Source organism: Bombus affinis, chromosome 10 (genome assembly GCF_024516045.1).
Source record: "Bombus affinis isolate iyBomAffi1 chromosome 10, iyBomAffi1.2, whole genome shotgun sequence".
NCBI classification, from domain to species: domain Eukaryota; kingdom Metazoa; phylum Arthropoda; class Insecta; order Hymenoptera; family Apidae; genus Bombus; species Bombus affinis.
Genome location: NC_066353.1, coordinates 280,240 through 302,129, shown reverse-complemented (window position 1 = coordinate 302,129; position 21,890 = coordinate 280,240). Strand labels below are relative to the sequence as shown.

The following is a 21,890-nucleotide window of genomic DNA, read 5'->3' as shown; positions in this document are numbered from 1 at the left end:
TTGTTGATTGTTTGGAAATTAAGTGTGGTTTAATTAATAACGGAATTTTTAATTAATATACGTAGAATATTTTTATTTGTCCAGTTGTATTTTTTTAACGTTAAAAGAAAAGTATATATATTATATTGTTAATGAAAGTTTCAACTAACAATGAAATTTTTACTTAATTTCTGGCGACGAGGAACTTTTATTCTCATACTGTACGAAATCTTACTTTTTTATTTCCAACTTGTCAAATACGAGAAATTTTATTTCTTATCTCTAAATTATTAAATTTGCAAAATTTTTGTTTATTCTTGAATCGTGGTAAATTTCTAACTTGTCAAATACAAGAAATTTTATTTTTTATCTCTAAATTATTAAATTTGCTAAGTTATTGTTTATTCTTGAATCATGGTAAATTAGTGAAATTTTATGTTATATTATTTAATATCGGACATTTGTTGAATATTAGCCAATGAAGTAGCAAGAAATACGAGTAGAATTTCATAGGGCAGAGGATAAATCGAGTTTGCTCCGTTATGAAAATTCCAAAACTAGGAGATTACTCGTGGCAGTTCGCCAAGTAAATTCTAGATGGTCTTTTATGTCTTATGCCCTCTACAAAGTTAGATCCATTAAGGAGTAGCACTAGATATTAACGTAATTTGCTTGGTGACGAAAAGAAGGCCTTACTTGTTATACAAAACTATATCGGGTCTCCATATATGATCGGATGGCACGTGCAACATCTCCACCCCACCATATTCCTTTGGATCCCACTTTAACTTGTAATCGTACCATGACTGCAACAAGACGCATTTCAATGATTTTATAAAAATAATGTACCTACTTTCGGGGAAAGTATGTTTGAAATAATTATTAAAGAAATCTGATAAAAAATCCTAAAGTACTCGTCAAAGGAAATTACTAAGTATACTTAATTCATATAAATTTACATATCAATACTTTCCATGTAATATGTCATTTCGTATTCCTTTTGATAACAATGAAAACAATGAAACAAATCAACCCATTGAGGAATTTCAGAATACAAATTAACGTAGCAAATGGAAAACATTTTCTAACACTTCAGTTTTTGTAAAATACGAAATAGAGCTTTCTGCCATATTGATGTGAAACGATATTTTTTCTTACTTTTTTTTTAAATCGACATATACATACGTATGTATTTACAAATGGCGTTCTTTATTTATCATTTAACATATTATCACGATCATGTACACTCTTATCAGTCACGCCTAAAAAAAGACTACTCCGACACGATTAATAATTATAAGTTTCATGTAAATACATTGATCAATCGTAAAGTCACGAGCCTTTCTTTCTCCTCTCGATGAATACCATATACCATTAGCGTTGGATTATTATTTTGTAACACCCCGTATATGTATAGAGCCGAATAAAATTCAACGAGAAAAAAAAGAAAGAAAAAAAAAAAGAAAAAGGAAAGGAAAGGAAGCCCTGATGAAATTAAGCGCAACGCCGGGCTAAAAATATTCGAGGGGCAAATTATGAAGCAGAGGGTGGAAGCATGCCCCAGAATTGTATTTCCCGTATCGTTCGTGTGTGCGATTATCGCGCGGCCGTTTGTTCTTTTCAGCCTTTTCCACGACGGATTGTTTCCGTGAAACTCGGCCTGCCACGAGCAGCAGGCTTACTTTGTTCGCGACGTTGAACAGTTTTGACGTCTGTCAGCCTCTCCGTCGGATCAGATCCCGGGTGAAATTAATTAAAACGAAAGGAACGATGAAACACGCCGCTGATGGCATATATGCCGGGCAAAATGCCCAGGATTACACATGTATGCCTTGTGTATGCCACTGTTTTGGATATCTCGGGGAAAACGTGACAGAATAAAAAGAATAGCGGTATGCAAAGCTTAAAAAACGAACGACAAACGAATATCAAAATGATAAATATCAAAGTTATAAATGTTACTGTAAGTAATCGAGAGATTGAAAGGAAAAACGATACGAACGATGAAATCTTTAATTTTGTCATTTTCCGTTCAATTGTATTTTTCTAAAGTCAAGAAATATCGCGTTATACGTAAAATTTTTTATTTCAATTTTGTTTTCAGCATATTCTTATGAAACTCTTTTCGTTCGATAAAATGAAAGCAAGATTAAAATAGAAAAATTGGAATTCTAGAAAAGTTGAACTGTTGTAAAAGAACGCGTATGTCAAGGAACTTTAAAACACATCACTAGACACTGGTGGATTTTTACGTACTTACGAGAGAGTTAAGTGCGTCAAAGAGCGCATAATACGCAAAGATATTAAAAGTATCCAAAGTATAGCACTTATTGTAACATCTTGCGGCTGGAACAAATTCCTTTAATTGTGTTTATAAAATTAAGAATTTGCATAAATATCCTCAGTCTACATATTACTAAACGCACTTATGAAAATTTCAGAGATTTTTCCACCGAATCCCTCGAGTGCAACAAATGAAATATTTTTTCGACACGAATAATGTTACACGACTCGACTTATTTCTCGCAGGTGGAAATGTTTTCAACGTTTGAAACGTCTCGCATATTTTTGCATTGGAGAGAAAAAGTATAATGAGAGAAGGATAGGAAAGCAAAAAGTGATTGTATAGAACTGTACGTCAGGCTAATTGACAGAGGGGATCGCAGAAAGCATGCGACAGAATGTTAATTAACGCGAAGCAAGGGAAGTCTTTTCTGGATATCTCATTTATGAGAGAAAAACAGTAGGAAAAGGAAAAACAAAGCGAACCGATGAAAAATAGCAGGTAGTTCATTTACCGACGAATTTAGAAAAGTATTCGACAAAGTTATTCTACTTTATACAATCTTCCAATTTTTTCAAATAATTAAACGATTGAATAATGAAACAGATCGTGTGATTTTTCGATAGAAAAGAAATCCAATAAAATAAGCGAAGAATGACGGCAGAGAACGAAACTGTGTTTAACCAATGTCTGATGAGTGATCACTGAACTATATATCTGACCTATATTATTTGATACCACTTAATTCCTCAAGCTACATATTCTACAACGTTTCCTGGACAGAACGTTAAATCTTTTCAGCTTGTCTATTCTCCGTAAGTTACCTAAGCCTCTAAATGCTTGTGTCATATGGGGAAACATCATATGTATAGACATTATCGACAGATAAATACTCCATTCTATCCCAGTGTTATTTCTCTTGATACACATCACTTCTTGGCCATTTAATGACGATCCATAAGCTGTTAAAGTAGATACAGTCGATTTCTGAGGCTGGAGATTACAATCTAACAAAAAGTGATCATACTTTTTGTCATTGATGAATGCACATAATACGTAAAAATATAGAAAATACCCAAAGTACATTATCCTTTACGATACTTCACAGCTAAAACAATTTTCTACCTAAGTTTCAATTTGTACATTATATTCAGAAATATTCAGATTCGCGTAAATATCAGTCAAGTAGTAAATATAGAATCTCATAGTGACTAGAATCATGAAAGATTTGCTAAAGACAAAGTGCTCGAAGATGCAAGCCGCCGAATTTCACGGACGTAATTCCCATGGTAATACTCGAGGTACCTTTACGCTAGAATTTCAAGCTCTTACCGATTAAATCGATGGTGGAAACAGCGGTTCGAAGGTCAACTGATAGGCAAACAAACGAAATTCGACGGAAGCCGCCCCCTTTTCGTTCGAGCGTTTGTTACATGTGGCCGAAGCTCCATTAATATATGCGGGAGCACAGAGTCCCAGCGAACCATCAATATTTGATCTGATTATATATCGGTTCTCGTCTTTATGTACTTACGGTCGTTACCTGGTGATGCTGTCTAACAGATTAATGGCCCGCAAGTACCGCGTATCCCATCAGCCGCGATCGAATACGATTCATCGAGGCGATCGCGGATCCAATTAAGAGAAATGGAGCGTCAAAAATGGACGAGCGTGAAAGCCAAGGTAAATACCATGGACCGATTTCACGTTTTGTATTATAAAATTGCTGATCAAACGATAACATTTGTCTTCTGATTACTTTTGTTATTTTCAATATTTTCCACGTTCCATCGTTAGTATTTTGTGGCTTGATTAAACTACATAACGCTCATGTTCGTGTGAAACTCGGATACAACTAACTCATCTTTTCTACTAACACATCTTTAACAAATCTGTTTAATGAAAGATCATATTTTTATATTGATGAAGGCACTCGGTTTCTTTTACTTTCTATCTCGTGTCTCGTATTTTATTGTACTGAAAAAATAAAATATGTTAGAAATAGAAAATAGAAAATATGTTAGAATATGTGTTAGAATTACAAAATAAAAAAACATACATTATCATATAGCTAAGAAACAACTGCAAGAACAATACGACAATTTCTAGAAATTTAATTACTTTATAGTAACCAAATAATCATTGTAGAACGGACCACCTTCTAGAAATTATTCTTTTTAATCATCTAAATTCTTCTTTTCAATCGTCTGTAACAATTATCTTTTCGCTGTTCGCTTGTAACTTCTCTGCTATCGCTAATTTCGTGTAAGATAACGATAAAAAAAGGAGAAGAGGGAGGAGGGATGAAATGGATGCACGGAAACGGATGCGAATCTGTCTTACGTAATCTACCGTTTGAAAGTGGGTTGCACGGTTCACCGGACTTATTTTGCGACTCTCGAGTGGAAGCTTCTGGCTGATTTTCGTTTTACCGACTATCCGCACATATTCGTGTGCCCGTTTATATATTCGCGCAAAACAATGCCCGGTGCTGCGACTGGAAATGAAACTTATGCAACCGGAACCAAGTACACTCTACGCTTTTTTAGACAGAATTTAGTTAAAGGCAAAACGTGTTATAAGATATACAAAGTACGAAAGATTATTTCCTCTCTCTCATGCATGTAATGTGTACACGTACCTGTTCGACCCAGAGGTTCGTCGTCATGATTTGATTTTTGAGATTCTGCAAAGAAGCAAGAAGAATGATCCTCTTTTTTTTGTTCTAAGTTTTTAAGTAGTATTTCTTGAAAAATAATAATATCATTCGGCAACAGCAATGTCTAATGACAACGGTACACGAGTAATGTTCAAGAAGCACAAGGAATAATTCTCTTTTTCTCAAGTTTCTATCAGTTTTCGAGAAATGGAAATAGTATTTGATAACAGTGATGTTTAATATAAACCGTAAAACATTTAAGACGCACAAGGAATAACACCCTTCTTTTCTTTCAAAGTTTCTTAGGGTTTTTTGAAAAATAATGTTATCTGACAACAGTAATGTTTAATGAAAACAGTGTAATATCTAAATAAAAATGTAATATCTCGGAAACGATAATATTTTCCGTTCATCTTTGTAATGAAATATATATTTTTATAAGTATACCGATCGCTTATTTCTAACATGCTTATGTTTTTGAACCTAATTTAATGTTTCCTATTTCTCAACAATGTGAAAGGTGGACTTATCGCGTTTACTTCGTGTTACCTTCGTTCGCCAATTAATTTAAGGTGAAACTTACAACATCGATCAACTGCGAGAGTTTGAGCTTGATTTTAACGGTGAGGGCGTCTGTGACGTTGACCACTGGACGAACCAGCTTGTTGTAATTCGACAGGAGGTCGTCGTACAATCGTTTCGCATCTGGATTTCCTGAGCATCCTGAAACAAAATCGAGAAAAGGAATAAAAAATGACAGACAAATTGCAGTCCAACCTGATCGATATATTGGAAAATCATTGGCAACTCGAGTTTCAAACGATTTTCGATAAAAGGGGTGGTTTAACGCTTTTTTGTAGAGAATGGCCGATTTATCTCTCACGCAGAAAGGCAAACAGACTACAATTTGGCTTTCGAACGGACTGATACGAACAGTTCGATCGAGCAATGGAAAGGGGGTGAACAATTTTGACCGCTTAATACGCGAAAGCCACGCAATTCTACTGGATGTTCCTGTTATTTTCGCGTCTTTCGAGGCTGTGATTTAAAACGTTTCGGTATTTAATCGTGGAAAATCGGTGCGTTTTTATATCGATGCCGAAATCTCTGTTTAGGTAATTTGCATTCGCAATGCAAGTATCGATAATCGACCTTCACAATACTATTCTGATTTCTTTATTGTAATAAAGAAGCTTTTAATAAAGCAGTCATTTCTTTATTATGCACTTATTTTTGTACGGTAACTACGAACAAATTTGAAAGAATGTCTTAATTAATTGATTAATTAATTAACTTAAACGTCATCGTCTGTGGTAAGACAAAGAAATAAATATTCAAGATATTTCTACTGACCCAGGGAATACGAAGTATATCGACAAACATTTGATAAACAGACTCTTTACTCACGTTGGATCTCCCCGTATCAAGTTTTGGGAAAATTGCATATTACATGTATTTGTTGATATTTGTTCCGAATCCACATTCAAACGCCGCACTGTGCAATGTAATTAATATTCAAACACAACGATGACGCCGAGGATACAGAGGATTCTGTAGGATCATGTATTTATTCCATACGTTAAACGCGATCCTTGCTACTGATTATAATTACGACCGATTAAGCCACAGGATAAAACGGACGCCAACGGCGATTTCGTTAGCGATCTTTGTTCAATGATACCATTAATTTTGTAATAGATTTCGTTGGCAGGTTTCTCCCCCTCTCCACCGTACGTGTTATTTATCGTTTCCGAACATAATATTACCGATGTTTTACGAGTTCCCTGGAGCGATACCAGGATAGTTCATAATACGCGTCAACTGTATACGAACCAACGCTGGCTACAATTTCGGTTTTGAAGCGATGCCAGAATATTTACGATACACCTTGCACACGCTTGACGATCTTTGTGATTCGTGATGCATTGTTTTACAATATTCCACGAACCGGTGTTCCACCGACAAGACATTGTTTTTTCGTTTTATTTTAAAAAGCGATAAAATTTTGTTTTGAACTTTTAATCCCTTAAGGTCCAAGTCTACAATATTAGCAGATTAATCCGTGATATTAGTAGCTGGGTTTTATGAGTTTAACCATTAAATATAGACGTCCGTATCTTTGCTATTATCACGGAGATATAGGAGTCTTTCAGGTTATTTAATAATTTCATTTATTAAATCGCTGTATTATAAAAGGCTAAAATTCTTTAGAAAATCGCGAATAACGAAATAAAAATATAACTTTTATTACGGAAAAGATCTTCCGACAAAATTTTATGGATAAAAGATTAAACAAAGGCGAGTTTTCCTATAATTTAGCTCTTAAGGGGCTCAAGATAAAAAAATATGAAATTTCTTCGAAAATATCGTACATATATATATACTACATTTCAAGACGAGCGGAAGATTGAACTGGTTTGCAGAGAGAAACTCGCTCGTGATATCTATAAGCGTATTCGTGGAAATATCTCTGATAAACGAGAAATGTGTTGCGAAATCTGAAAGATGCCTGGAAGAAATCGCGGACAGGTTGGAAGGAAATGTGAGAGAAGTTGATACGATATCTCGAAGGAATCGATCAGAAATCATCTACGCAACATCGCGCAGCGCAACGAAATAAATTCGAACGATTAATCTGTGTCACATACGTAACAGATATCGCGCGTCGTTCGTATTAATGACTATTTTATTTTCACCAATTATTTCTTACACAAACCGATTTCTCGTCTTCGAAGAATTTCTCGTCTTTTTGTTAGGTTTTTGGCGAATTCGACGTTTAATGGGGATTATAGATAAAGTTTCGTCCTACGCGAATTTTATTCATATTATTTTTCAATATTACGCTACTATATATAATACTATCGCAATATTATTTGCAACCACTGCAGACAACGGCTTTTCATTTAATATCGGATAATAATAATCCATCCCAATCTAAAGTAATAGTAAACATTTAATTGCATTTGTCTGATTTTATCGATTTTCTAAATATAATACCAAATATACTGAGGTGAAATTTCAGCCATGATACAATGATTAACATGATAACGTGATTAATCAACAGCTTTTAAGGGCTAAAATAGCATTGCAAACTCAGCGAAGTCGTGTACGGTGTATTCGTAAATAATATATTCACGATGACGTTTCCATTTGAACGAAATCACGAGTTTCGACCGTCACGTAATACGTTGGATCAGAGATGTAATGATAACCTGTAGCACGAACAGATGGCCATCGATTCGATCGCAATCTTTCGTGAGTAATCGGTTAACTAGCCGGAAATTACGTGCGCCTCGAACGTGCCCGACTTGGTTTTCGAGGAAGCGGATGCAAGCTGCATGAATCGCGGGCCTGCGTCGGATTTACACGAACGAATTCAACGTTTCAATTGTCCGTCTGTTTTAAAAGCTCGCGGCAAATAAAACTACTCCAACATCGAAATATTCTTACTACTCTTTACCTACGATAAAACGTAGTAAAAGAAATCTCCATTTTTGTTACTCAAAAGATAATTAAAATTGTAATATGGTAGTAATTAAATATGTAGTAATCTAAATATCGAAGACTCTGACGCCAGATAATGTTTTCACTACTTTTGAAGCATCCTGGTATAATTAAATAATAATCTCAACGTCGAAAACTTTAACGCTGGATAATATTTTCGTTAGTTTTAAAACTTCATCGATAGCGAGACGAGTGAAATCTGCCTTTTTACAATCTGTTCGGACATGTCTTTCGGACATGAACGACGTGGAAACGGAACGAAGAAGCATTCGTTATCGACATCGCGACGATTAATAAAAATTTGTTCTGTCTCTTTAGAGATAGATTTTGACTATGGTTTGACCGTTAATGGAATCAGACGGACACAGTAGTTTTTCTCATCTCCGACGATCACAGCGGAGACAGAAGAGTAGTTGGAACACTGCTGGGGATTTTGACTGGAAGCACAAAGCCTTTGGTGGTTGGCCAATTGGAAGAGAGACTGTGTCACTCGTGACCGATTACTCTTATCTCTCTGCTGGTTTCTGTTTCTCGTTGAAGGTTTTTTAAAAGACTGTTCGATAACCGTATTCTAAAACGGTGTTTTAGCTTGTCAATTATTGCGATTCGAAGCTTGATCTTTGTCAAAGTAAATATATAGATACTGATGTTTAATGTACAGAAAGACTAAGTTTATGTGTTGAACTTTTTCTAAGAAGATATACCTGCATACTAATTTAATGTATTATGCGACAGCTACTCTCTGTTGGCAAGGAAATCAATCGCGACTATAACATTTACACAATACATAATTGACTATAATTTAGAAACATGTAAAACGTCCATACGCGAGGTACGATTAAAAGTCTCTTCCTCCTTTCTTTTTTCCTTTTTATTTCTTACTGTACTTTTATAGTTTAATTTCCATCTTTTTGCTACCTCCTTCTTCCCACCTTTCCCTCCTTTTTCTTTCTTTTCACTTCTTCCCCACTCTCCATTTCGTTGTATTCGTTTCCTCTCTCTTCCTTCCTCCAATCCCAAGTGATCATCAGATACTCCATTCATCTTGAAACAATCTTCAACGGTTTGGCGGATGAAGTTTCGTTAGCAGACTATCCCAAAGACCATCGAGAGATTTAGGTCGCAGTCCGGAACCAACCAGAAGTTGGGTATTTGTGATCGAACATCTTCCGAAAGCTCTTCGGCAGCCCGCACGATTATCCACAATGGAGTTGCACGTTCGTTCAACTCCGATGCCGAGGATCGAGTTTAATCGTCGCAATCGTCGAGCAGAGCGGACGAAGCTAAAAAGGAAACGAAACGAAAGGAAGTACCGGTATCGGTCGTCGAATCAACGTCCGTGAAATTGTTGCTGCCTAGACGATGAGCAATAAGAACTAGCACTGTATTACCGACGCGATATTGCGTTTCGCGCGAGACGGAATTGCTCGATAGGCCGGATGTATCGAGAAATATAGAGACCTGCGCAAGGTGGATGTTTAAAAGATACTCCGGCCGCGGTTCGAGTACCCACTTATTCGGCTGTTTATTTCCCCGGGAAAAAAACGCCGGCAACTTTCCCAGCCGAGATTTTCAACGAGAGAATGCCGCAGTTCCTGGTCGATGATTAGATCGATACGAGACAAAGGAGAACGAGTCGAGTTACCGATACGCTACGGTGAAGTGGGTTTCTCTACGTTTCGTATTCTTGCTCGATAAAATTCCCATATTATCGTACCTCTTGGCATACGTGTGTTTTTTTCTGTCTCGTGCTTTGTCTTTTTCTATTTCGATTATCCATTGGCGATCTTATCGAACCGAACTTGACATCTCGTTCCGTATCAGCTTTCAACAATTGAACGAAGAAAAAAAGCTCGTTTATCTAACGTTTATTTATCGATAAATATTCAACTCGAAAACATTCGTCATACGTGGAACAATATTTGCGAAAGGACTCGAGTTGTGCATCTTTACGCGGAATAAAGAAGGTTATTGACAGAAATGGTAGTAACGGAGAAAGCAGTAAAATGTTCGTACCAGAAGCGTAAAAATTGATTAGCGGGAGAATTCTTAGTAGGAATTCAGCTAGTTTGATATAATGGGTCCTTCAGAAATTAATACATGGCAAATGTAGGTTTATTTGAAACCCGTTCAAATACTAAAAGTCATCTAGAGTTGCCAGTTAAATCCGGGGAAATAAGAATAGGTACTTAGCCGCGTGAGTATTAGGAAACCTATCTAGTTCGATAAGTAGTACAAGTCAACGCGTGGTCAGGCAAACGGTATATAAGTTCCAAGTAAACCGACTAAGTAGAATGGGATAGTGTTTGCTCAGGCAGCCCGTGCTTACACAGTTAAGTGGAATGAGTATGTGATTGTTCAGACAGATAGAACAAGATTAGTTTCTTCAATGGCAAGGGTAAATATAATTTAATCGCCAACTAAACGGGCAGAGATAATACTTTACATATAACTTGCCAAGATATCGAGGATTTAACAGAATTTAACTCGATACGCATTCTCGATTCTCAGTATTCCAACGACATTCAACGTTCTCCAGTATCTTCTATAGCGAAAACAATAGATTCTACGTTTCGTCTGTTTCTTATCGAATTAATTACGCGAAATCTGTGTCGACGATCATGAACAGGACATCAATTCCCACAAACGGAACATCGGTCGAACACCTGTATCACCGCTGCATTACAATACTGGTTCAACACGAACCGCATATTAAGCGCCTGTATCAGGATCTATACGGGTATGATGTTACGCACCTGTGTACATGCGCACCACGTCTCACAAGCGTCGCGGAAACTTCGAACCGGCCGTAACTGCCGCGCTTAATTCGCCTCGTAACTTTTTCTTCTCGTGTCTAGCATCGTTTCCAAGTTATAGCTTGTCCCAGTTTCCCGTTAGATGCTCTCTATTTCTAACGCAGACGCGAAGGAACAATCGACCCTAGAAGCGTATCCTGACGAGCCGAATAGTTTAACAGAGATGAATATAAATTTCGTTCACATGCGACAGATTCGAACAATCTGAAACGGCATAAAACCAGACACGGCGTTAACATTGAAGTGTCGCGTGGAAAACACGATGAAATTTTTTAAGAACCTACACTACGACTCGTTTACATAAAAATTCAATTGTTTCTCATCAAATTCAATTATCTACTAGATAACTTAAAGGATTTAAATTTTACGTAAGACGAGCGCGACACCAGAAATTTCGTAGATCCTTTTCGAGAAATATAATGAACATTCGAATGCTTTTTCGCGAAGCGGTCAAAACGTTCGTTAACTATCGCTGGAAAAATGACTGGACGTTGATAGTCGCCATTGTTAGCACGTCGTAAAGCATTTACATGCGAATAGGAGCCAAGTGAGTAAGGTTGATGCATATGCAGCAGACGTCGTATCTTATTCCTACGATAGTTATTCGTCGCCAGTTATATTTGGCGGTTTATTGTCTAGAGATGATAGGCTTCGCGCCTCGCAGGGTCCGGACTTCACAATGGAATAACGTGGCCCGGTTCGACGAATTCTATGGCCGATCCGTAGCCTTATCAGATCGAATACAGTAGATTTGAATTTTGAATTATGCTACTTCGATCTTGATCGTTTGAACGTAAAGTTATTAGCCTTGAGATTGAAACTTGGAACTTGAAATTTAAAATTTTCAATATCTGAAGTCGAAACTGTTTCTCAATGTTTGAATTCTTTGAAGCTTGTAATTTTTCTTATCTGAAATTTATAGTTTAGTATGTATAAGTTCCGATTGTTCGATAAAACCTGAAATTTTCAGTTGATGACGCACGCTTTCCACAAACAACGCGTCCCCTCGTATTTTAATAGAGAAACGGTGTACCTCAGGCACTGAATTATTTATGTCTGCCGTATTTCTACAATTCGATGGGGCCCATAAAGTGCGGCTGAACGTCAACGTCCATTTCGACTTTGTCCGCTAACATAATAGCCGCGAACGGCGAAACGCGAGTACCTTATTGTTGGGTAGATTTATTGAACTTACCTGATATGAGCACCAACACTATCCACATGATCCCCACCAGGCTCTTCATCATGTCATTGTGTCACGTCCAACTCATTTCTTCTCGCCTTCGTGCTCTCCGGACCCTTCAGTTCTGGCACTGAAACAGGGAGAACGTTGTTCGATTGAGTGCAACCATGTGCCTTGAATAAGCATTTGCAATTAGCGGTAGAACACGTTCTCTCTCGATCTATGACCACACTTCACAAATCAATACGTCACTATCAATTTTCTTACCCGATAATTTGTTTATCCTTTTAACGGTTTTCTTCTCTACGAATCACATTTTACGCTTAATCTCTAGACAAATTGAAATTTCGAAGCGAGGTACAAGTGCGATTCTAATGCTAAATTTTAAAGCTTAAAAGAGATACATTATTCGCGCGTGTTATCAAAAAACTTTCGATAGAAATTTGAAATTTCAAGTTATGTTACTTTACTATATTTGTATAACTGTGTTACTATATTTAGTATAAACGATATTTTGAAAGAATTACGAATCGACTGATTGTCGATAGTAGCGAAACATTGTCACTATTTTTGTTGCTATGACGTGCTCGTATTATATACGTATCAGTGATTAATTTTGTTCAAGCGAATGAGCGATTCAATTTTTTTTCCCGTCGGTTTAATTCTCTTTAGAGGACAAGTATTACAGCATATTTTCTTTTTTACAGAAACGTTTCTTAACGAACGAAAAGATATCCTCTATAATCGTTCTGTGTAATAATATAATCGTCCTTCCGTGTCTTTTTAAATTAAAAAAGCAGAGAACATGATTCGATTCTGGGTTATTTAATACCTTGTGGAAATAATTTATTTATCCATAAATCTCTCTACAACACGTCGCAATACCTCTATTAAAAATATATTACGCTATACTGAAGCAAAATTAAATAACTCGTCTTTATCAATTATTTATACTACGACGAATTCCAATTAAGGAAAGAAACGAGTTAGCTGACACGTTGAGCCGATGTTTTTAGCAAGTACGTTTATTCCAATTTTCCTTGCAGGAATTTACGCCGGTCATAAGGCTGGTGATTACGTGATTTCGGATTCCTAGCTGAAATTTTCGCGTCGGATCTCGTAAATCTCTCTTAGTTAGGCGAGCGGAAACGCGATGGCGTATCTCTTGAAATATCGTTGAATCTGCAACTCGGATACATAAGCAGCTTCTCTCCTCCCCCAGGGCTGCCAACCGTTGTACATTCCCGTCGAAACTTTAAAACTGAACTGGAAATCTCAAGACCCGGATTTTTGTGGATTTTTCTCGATCGAATGTGCATGCTAGGAAGGAGGCAAGCAAGAAAGGAGGAAAGGAAGAATGCAAAAGTGATGTATCCGGTTGAGACGTTGAAGAAAGCCAGCTCGTATCTATGCGGGAACGCGAGAGCGCGACCGAAGAATTCAAGTCGATCGTAAAATGAAAAATGATTTTATACCGCTGAAAGATAGAGATTGAAATTGTCTTTCGAGTGTTCATCCACGTTGTTCGCTGTTGCGGATCGTATTAGAATATTTATTAGGTGGAGGGAATAAAAGCCATGTAAAACGTGGAGTAAATGGGAGTTTTCTATGCGGAGAATGTTCATTGTTCGTGCAATGTGTATTGTGTAACGAATGTTTTTTATAATTTGGAATTTCGAAAATACTGTAAACCGTTAAACTTTTAACACGTTACAAGTAAATGACAAGATTGCACAGTGATGAGCATATACATATGTATGTGTAATTGAGAAATGCTTGTCAAGTTATTTGATAATTCCATTATGGAAAACATTATTTTTATTTTTTCTGATAATGTAGGATTTAAAAATACATTTGCAATTTGAAACACTGTAAACATAGAACGACTATCAAGTTCTTATTTCCAATAATGATTACTATGATCACACTGAACAACTTAGATTAAGTTGAATTTGATACAAAGATTATCTCTATTTATATGATTTTCACTTTATCGATTTGTCGATTAAAAATATTAGAACATTTTTAGGATATCCAGTATAAATTGTACGTTTCCCGTCGCTCATATTCTCTAATTATTTCATTATAAATTTGTTATTTCACCGCTTCAATATTGGACCTATAATATAAATAAAATAATATACAAAATCAAATAAAATATTTTTAAAAATAAAACTCCGAATACCCCAATAAATATAACGAACGCGTATGCAAATACGCATAGCCAGCTGAATATACGTGCTGATAAAATCTACCCCAAACATATAACTCTCGCTTCTGATAATATAATAATTTATAAGATAATATAATACAGTATCGTATCGGTAATTCCCAATTCGCGTAAATATACAAAAAATATATATCTACTATGTGAAATCGCTGCTATGTTAACAAGCATAAACGAACTGCTTCTAGGTCAGTCATCTTCGAGATATCTCCAATTTCTACATCACGAATTTCGTTCGAAAAATGAAAAAGAAAAGAATAGTAATCGATTTCCAGTGGCGGTAAAATTCGCGAACGAACGGGCACGTAATCGGTAATCGGTTCGCCCGATCCGTTCCAAGCTGCCGCATCGTTCTGCGCCACGTGGACCGCAGAACTGCGGCTGCAGCTCGATGCGTTCTGCACGGCCGCAGACTGCTATAGCGTCAATACGGTACAAGGTGAATCGCAGAGAGTCCTGCTACTGAATTTGTTGCCCACCGAGCCTACACATTTTTTTCTGCTTATATTCACTTATGTAACATTGCATTTCCAGATCGTATTGTTGCACCTTGGTAATTATTAATCCTTTCGGTAGAGTTGGCTGATATCGTAACACTGAATATCGTATCGACTGAATAGTTTTTTCACTTTTCTTTCATTTCTTGGTAAACATGCGTGATGATAATGGTCGATTCTTATTTATATAGATATCGACGATTCTTTATTGTATCTGGATATTTGTCGGTAATGAGTCGCTTTTTAAGAAATACAATTTATTGATACAGATGGATATAAATTTGATAGTATATTTTCTTGGTTAGGTGTCTATGCAAGTAATAAAGTACACTTTTTATCCTTTGTTGGTAGTTGTTAATAATGATCGAATCTTATAGGGGATGTGAGTGATATCGATCTAGGATCGAATAGTACCTTATTTTTAGTAGGTTTGTGCAAAAATAATAATTGCCCTATATTGAAAATGTTCCTTTTTTAATTAAGTAGACTTTCTTACGATGTAATCTTCCTTGTTTAAATGTTTAAATACTGTAAACATTATAAGAGTTTTAACCGATTGCTGCAGTGTTCTGCTGTAACAAGAACTGGTCACATCAAAGAACATCATAGCGGAAAAAATTGTACCAATGGAACGAGATAAGTCAATGAAATAGTTCTTAAGGCTGTGGACAAGACTCGGACCTCGTCTTCTTAAAAACTTATCGAATCTTTTGTTCCCACGTCTTTTTATTTATTTTCCCCCATTTGGACGAACTTCGTTACGTTCTCCCTAGAAACGAAAGACAGAAAGGGATTTGCATAGCAGAGATTTTCGTTGGAATCAGAACGAAACATGGACGATTCGTTCGCGTATGTTAAAAAGCAGGATAGATTTCATCTTCGCGTGCACGTAATCGTCTTCTTTGATCTTCTTTCGCGCGATAAACGCGAACGGCCGCGTTTCTCCGTCCGAGAAACGTTTCTTTAATGCAGATATTGCGACCTTAATTTCTGGATAGTTTCTCCCGGACTGCATATTATTTCTACTCGTCGTTTTGTACTGATTCGGACTTTTAATACTAGAGGGTAATCTAGCACGACGAAGAAAAACAACAGCGGAATATGAGGCTTGTGTGCGTGGATCTGCTCGTTCCGTTTAATCCTTTCGTTATGGTAGGCGATTATGGTTACGAGCTGTTAAGCTTGTGTTCGCTTTATGTTGAAAACCGCTGGGAATTCTCTGTTTGTCCGACGAAAGCCGTTGATGGTAATTGTTCGTTGTGAAATGATCCCCATAAAGTAACTAAAAGTGGCTAGTTGCAGAGGACACGTAGCACTACCGTTAACGGTTGTAATCTTTACCTGTGAGTGGTTTCTCTGCTGTGGCAAAAGTTTACAGCTTCTATCTATTAAGACCGCTGCCATCAAACAAAGGATTTATTTATTTTATTACAGGACGCTCGTAATACGTACCACGTTAAAAACTTCCTTTCCCGTTACTATTATTCTGATAAATATACAGTGACGAGTATATGAATAAAGTTGTCATATCGAATCTAACTTAATTTAGTTTGCAATTTTTTCTCGAAATAAAACTTTCGAAGTAATTTCAGATTTATAGTGCTTCGAAAGAAGACGTCCATTTGAGAGTAAAACTATCGCTCTCGATAGTATCTCTCGCGAATGGACACTGCACTGAGAGATAGCCGAGAGCGACTATCCAAGCCGCTATCGGATCGGATCGGATAGTCACTTTCAAGGTAGTGTCCACTTGCGAGAAATATTATCGAGAGCAACTTGCGATGGAGACCTAGCTTAAAGGACAAACGTGCTTTTTTAAATCCTATATCTATGATAGAACACGGAGATTGAAATGCAATTACGCGTAAAACTCCCTTTATTTGAATTTGTTGGAAGACCGGCAGTTTATGTAATTCAAAGTTCACATAATAGGGATTCATTGATTTTCTCCATTATCTATTGTTTGTCGTTCGGGCACAATAGGACGTGATAGCTCACACTCGGGTAAATGTATTTAATCAAAAATGTTCATTAACATTATCATTAACTAAAATTTCGTTCCAATAAATGGAGCTCCACTGCGGTTGAACTTTTTCATCCTTCTTTCGCCCCTCGCTGCATATATTTTTCTATAATCCTTTCTACACCAAAAGTTTTTACTCGCGGCACTCTTGTACCACCCAGTATGTTTGGTGGTGAAATAGCTCCGACTTCGAATGATTTAACGCGAGATTCCCCAGGCATTCGGAAGAGTAAGAATTGCCAAGAAATTGCCAGGTAGCGCCGGCAGAGCATTCGGCTGGCGGGAGTGGTCGGCGCGTAATTTCGCGCGAGCAGCTTACCTGGTTAAAGGGTTGAGGCTCTCGTCACGCGTGACTGACGAGACTCGAGCGAACGTAGCCAGATAATTAGCCAGTCTCAAGGCACGAGCGAGAACCACCCCGACAGAGACGAGTTCGATCGATCGTACTTCGTAGAACTAACTTTTGGCCTGGAAATAAAAGCCGAACAGTAGAAGTCTCGTCGAGTGAATTCGTCGTCTCGACGCAATTCGCTCGAGCGAACGATTACACGGCCGCGTTGCGACACGATTAACCCCTCGAATAGATGTTTTCAAGCAAAGGTATTCGAGGAGAAACAATGGTCGATGAATTTTAGGTAAATTATTCTGAAAAATCTCCGTTTCCTCTTCTTGTTGATTATGTGGTGTTTTTGTGTTTTGTGATTTCGAAGAGAACGAGGCGTCTAGTTGTAGTGTCTAGCTGTAGTCTAGCTGTTTTCTCCTTTACTCTGTTTTATCATTGCATTTGTAGTATACAAGATGTTTATAGTAATTGGCAGTTTCTGTTAGTTTTATTAAAATGGGCAATCTTAATTAAGCGTGGTCTAATTTGTTAGAAACAAATGGAAAGCTAGTTATACTCTCTTTGTTTTCTCACTTCTACCGAGTTATCTAGAAATACTGTTCTCGCATAGTGGTATGGTAATTCCTTGGTAGAAGTGTATGGAACACCGTGAAATTTATTTGCGATGAAAATATTCAATTTCAACGCAGGTACGTTCGTATCACAAAGAACAGTTTAAAATAATGGAAATTTTCACGATGACCTGTTAATAATAAAAACGATTTAATTCTTCCGGCCTTCGTTGTCTCTATCTCAATGTTTATTTATTTTTTAATCAGTCTATTAGTAACAACGAATCTATTTGAAAACCAGAAGAAATATCCAACTTTTAAAACAAAATCACGATACAATGATTAAGGAGAACCTATCAATTTTTTTAGCAAATCACAGTTTCCCTTAATGATCATTTACAAGATCGTACAAATGAAATCCTGGAATTAGAACGATTAACCTTCATAAATTCTCTGATAATTAATTTGTCCCGAATCAGAAGGTTCTTCCTTAATTTCCTAGTTATAAGCGAGTTGTTGGAACGGCACTCATGCTCAACCGCGGCTACGTCGATCTCGAATATTCGAGATCCATTCAGTTAAAAGCGTTTCCTGTCCGCGCTATTAACTCGTTCACACAACGATTCACAGATCCGATTCAACGGCGTCGTTGCACCTTTGTATCTCGTGGCGATGAATGCGTTTCGACGCTGAGAATCGCGGGCAACTTGTTGCTGAATAAATTCACCGGCTTGCTTCATTAATTTTAATACGCTGTTTGCGGGTCAGATTACCTTTTTTATACGCGTCTGCTCATTTTCATCGCTCGGATATCCATTCATTGCGCGGCGACAATGTTCGAAACTCTGGAAACTTTAACTTTTCCATCTTGATTCTTCCCCTTAGCTCCTCAAGGAAGATCTCGTAACCGGAATTAGCAACAGCTTTAACCGAACGAGACGAAGTCATAGCTTACTTGACAAATCAGTAAATGAAACCTGTTCGTGCAATTAATTTCTCTTTCTCTCTTTTTCTATCTGAATTGAAAATTAAAATCTATCAAAAGAGCTATTTTACTTTCGTAAAAAAAAACAATCATTTTCAAACAATATTAACCAATCGATAAGATAGGCTGAAATTCAAACACGAGTCTGCTATATAAACTCGTGGAAACGGCTCGAAATCCCATTAGTCAGCGATGAAATAAGATTTATGAATTTAATAATGGCCACGCATCGTCACCGGGGAACAATTAAACGCGGCACAATTGTGCAGCCGCATTACGGTTAAATGTTACGATTATTCTACGCTGAGATTGAATGATAGAAAAAGAAAAGGATATAAAAAAGAAGAGAGAGAAAACGTGTGGAAGGTAGTCAAATTCATAGAGTGAGCGAGTTACCACGTGTTATCTTTGTTAAAACGTGAATTTCGCGGAGCTGCCGACTTTTCGTGTCAGACACTTCGATGAAATTTCCGCGAGCCAAGCGAATTTTAATACCTTCGATTTCTATCGAATTTCCGCTTCCTGGTTTCATTGATAACATCAGAGAAGCTGAGCTTCGCGAGTCTGGTGAATCGTTGACCAAAAGTTAGACCATTTTCAACGGGTTAAATCTACAGTCGTGGAACGAATCGATAAATCGTAATGTTTGAGGGCCTAGTGGCTTTATCGGAGATCTCGGTATATATTAAAATTAGCAACGTTATTGTTGCTATAATATTATAAATAATATTTATATTTTTATATTATATTACTATAATATTATAAATATTATTATGAGATAAATTTATTATCACATAATAATAGGTTCTCCGATATAGCACAAATTATCAACATTAACAAATTCTATTTCACACAAAGACAAGCCTAACAACGATAACAATTGAAACTCGTCAACTCAGAAATACTAACATTTTAATCGTTGCTCGTGTTTTCACCGCGAAACCTCATAATGTCGTTGTTATGGCATCCTAAATGACGATCGATAACACGTTTTTCGTCCAACGTGTTTCCAACGAGATTCGAGAGAACGTAACGCCGCGCCAGGACTGAAAAGCATGGCTCGCTCGGCGAGCAGCTTGTAATCACGACTAAACTGAGTATCGACAAGTTGCGGTCGATAACCCTTTTTTCTCTCTCTTTCCTCCTCTCTCTTTTTGTTCCCTTAGACACTGATGGATGAAGGGCTTAGGACCTGGGCAATAAATCATCGTGGATCGGCCGATGAATCGACCGTCTCGATGATAAGACGATCGGCCGATCCGCGTTTTCCTCGATTGTCATACAAATTGAGCTTCGTGTATACGGCATAGCAATCGAGGGATTATATTTGAAATACGGGCAGGATTTTCTGTTTCTTTTATATTAGGTCGGTGTATAAGTTCAGTCTGTCAGAGTACATCTACAAATTTGATATATAGATCACGGAATTTTATGCGTTTACGAAAAATTGAAAGATGTAAAAATGCATAGAATGCATGGAACATGCAGAAACAAAGTAAAGTTACGATGTTTATAATATTTGGTGAGCGAAACAATTCTCAGCGCTGGTTCTATTCGTTTAGTAGATATTTGTAAAAATTTAAATTATAAGATTGCCATTCTGTTTATATGAAGAAAGAGGCGGACAGAACTTACGCAGTTGGTATTTTCTTCGGCTAAACTACAGCGTAGACGAAGATCGGTGATTTTGACGGATATTCTTTTAACGTGCGATTACAAATTCTTCGCGATTCGAGAAAATGCGCGAATTATGCGAACCAGTAAAAGGGAAGAATAGTGATCGATCTTGATTGGATAAGTTTCTTCATTAAAGATACTGGTTTTTGAACCGGTAAATTCGAAGAAAAGTTAAGTGATCGATCGTCGATTTGTCGATACTCGATTAGTCTTCACGTTCTTCACAGACGGATAATTAAATGGCAATGTGATTAAACTGCAGAATCTTAATTAAATAGCAGTATTATTGGAAAGTGGAAAAGAATGTATGTAATTCGTGCAAAGCATCTGCCAATATGTTATCGACAATTATTTTTCATAGAAAAATTTCGACGAATACTATCGCTTTATTCATTGCATTTACAGATGTTCGGTTTATTCGGTTCACGTTCTCTATTTGTTCCTTTACAGTTCCTGTTTGCTTATTCATATTCTCGATTTCCTGTTTACTTCGCTACCTTGTTGTTCATCTTATTTCTAATTTTAGATTTCCCAGAATATCTCTACGTAGGAATCGCCCTAATTCTTCTCTGCGCGCCGATATTCCCTTCGTCCCCTCGCAAAAAGAGTAAGTAAAACCTTTCTTCAAAGCATCATTCCGCAACACGTTCGCAAACGGCAACAGCCACTTCGCCGAGCCTCGTTGAATTTGTAACATATCACCGCGCCAATTCCTCCTCTATTTTAAGCCGCGCGGTTTACCTTTCTCCCCAATGGAAAATCCAATTTTACGAAAACAAGTGGAAGATAAGTGGTGGATAAGGCCACTCCGTCAGCGACAAAAACGCATCGAGTCGAAAGACGAAATTCAACGGGAGGAGATAAAACTTAAATTGTAAGAAGAAGAGTGAGAAAGGGTTAGAGGGAAAGAATGTTTACGCTGGAGCGAGAACTGGCAGAAATTTCAGATTCAAGAGGACACGAGTGCCAGTGGGTCGGATGATAATTAATTTTCAATGAGGTAAATGGATGCGGTACGTGTTCCCATGCCGTCTGCCTCCGGCCATGATGGATATCTGCATACTGCATGAACCAGCTTTTCTCGAACGTGGTGAGCTGTTTACAGAGGCTGCGGCTTGTAGGCTGCAAGCTCGCCTGTTAAATACAGTTAACCGAATGCAAC

The 21,890-nt window shown here is 37.2% G+C and overlaps 1 protein-coding gene across 5 annotated transcripts in view; it reads right to left on the bottom strand.

Moving 5' to 3' along the window:
- Positions 1 to 21,890, bottom strand: part of LOC126921208 (acetylcholine receptor subunit alpha-like) — a 101,610-nt gene that overhangs the window by 12,925 nt on the left and 66,795 nt on the right. For all 5 annotated transcript variants that reach the window (XM_050732557.1, XM_050732554.1, XM_050732553.1 and 2 more), the window contains 4 exons: positions 12,438 to 12,555; positions 5,506 to 5,645; positions 4,905 to 4,949; positions 676 to 785 (listed from right to left, as the gene is read on the bottom strand). In XM_050732557.1, coding sequence (XP_050588514.1) covers positions 676 to 785; positions 4,905 to 4,949; positions 5,506 to 5,645; positions 12,438 to 12,489 — 347 coding nt within the window. In that variant the 5' untranslated portion in view covers positions 12,490 to 12,555. The remainder of the gene's footprint in view (positions 1 to 675; positions 786 to 4,904; positions 4,950 to 5,505; positions 5,646 to 12,437; positions 12,556 to 21,890) is intronic.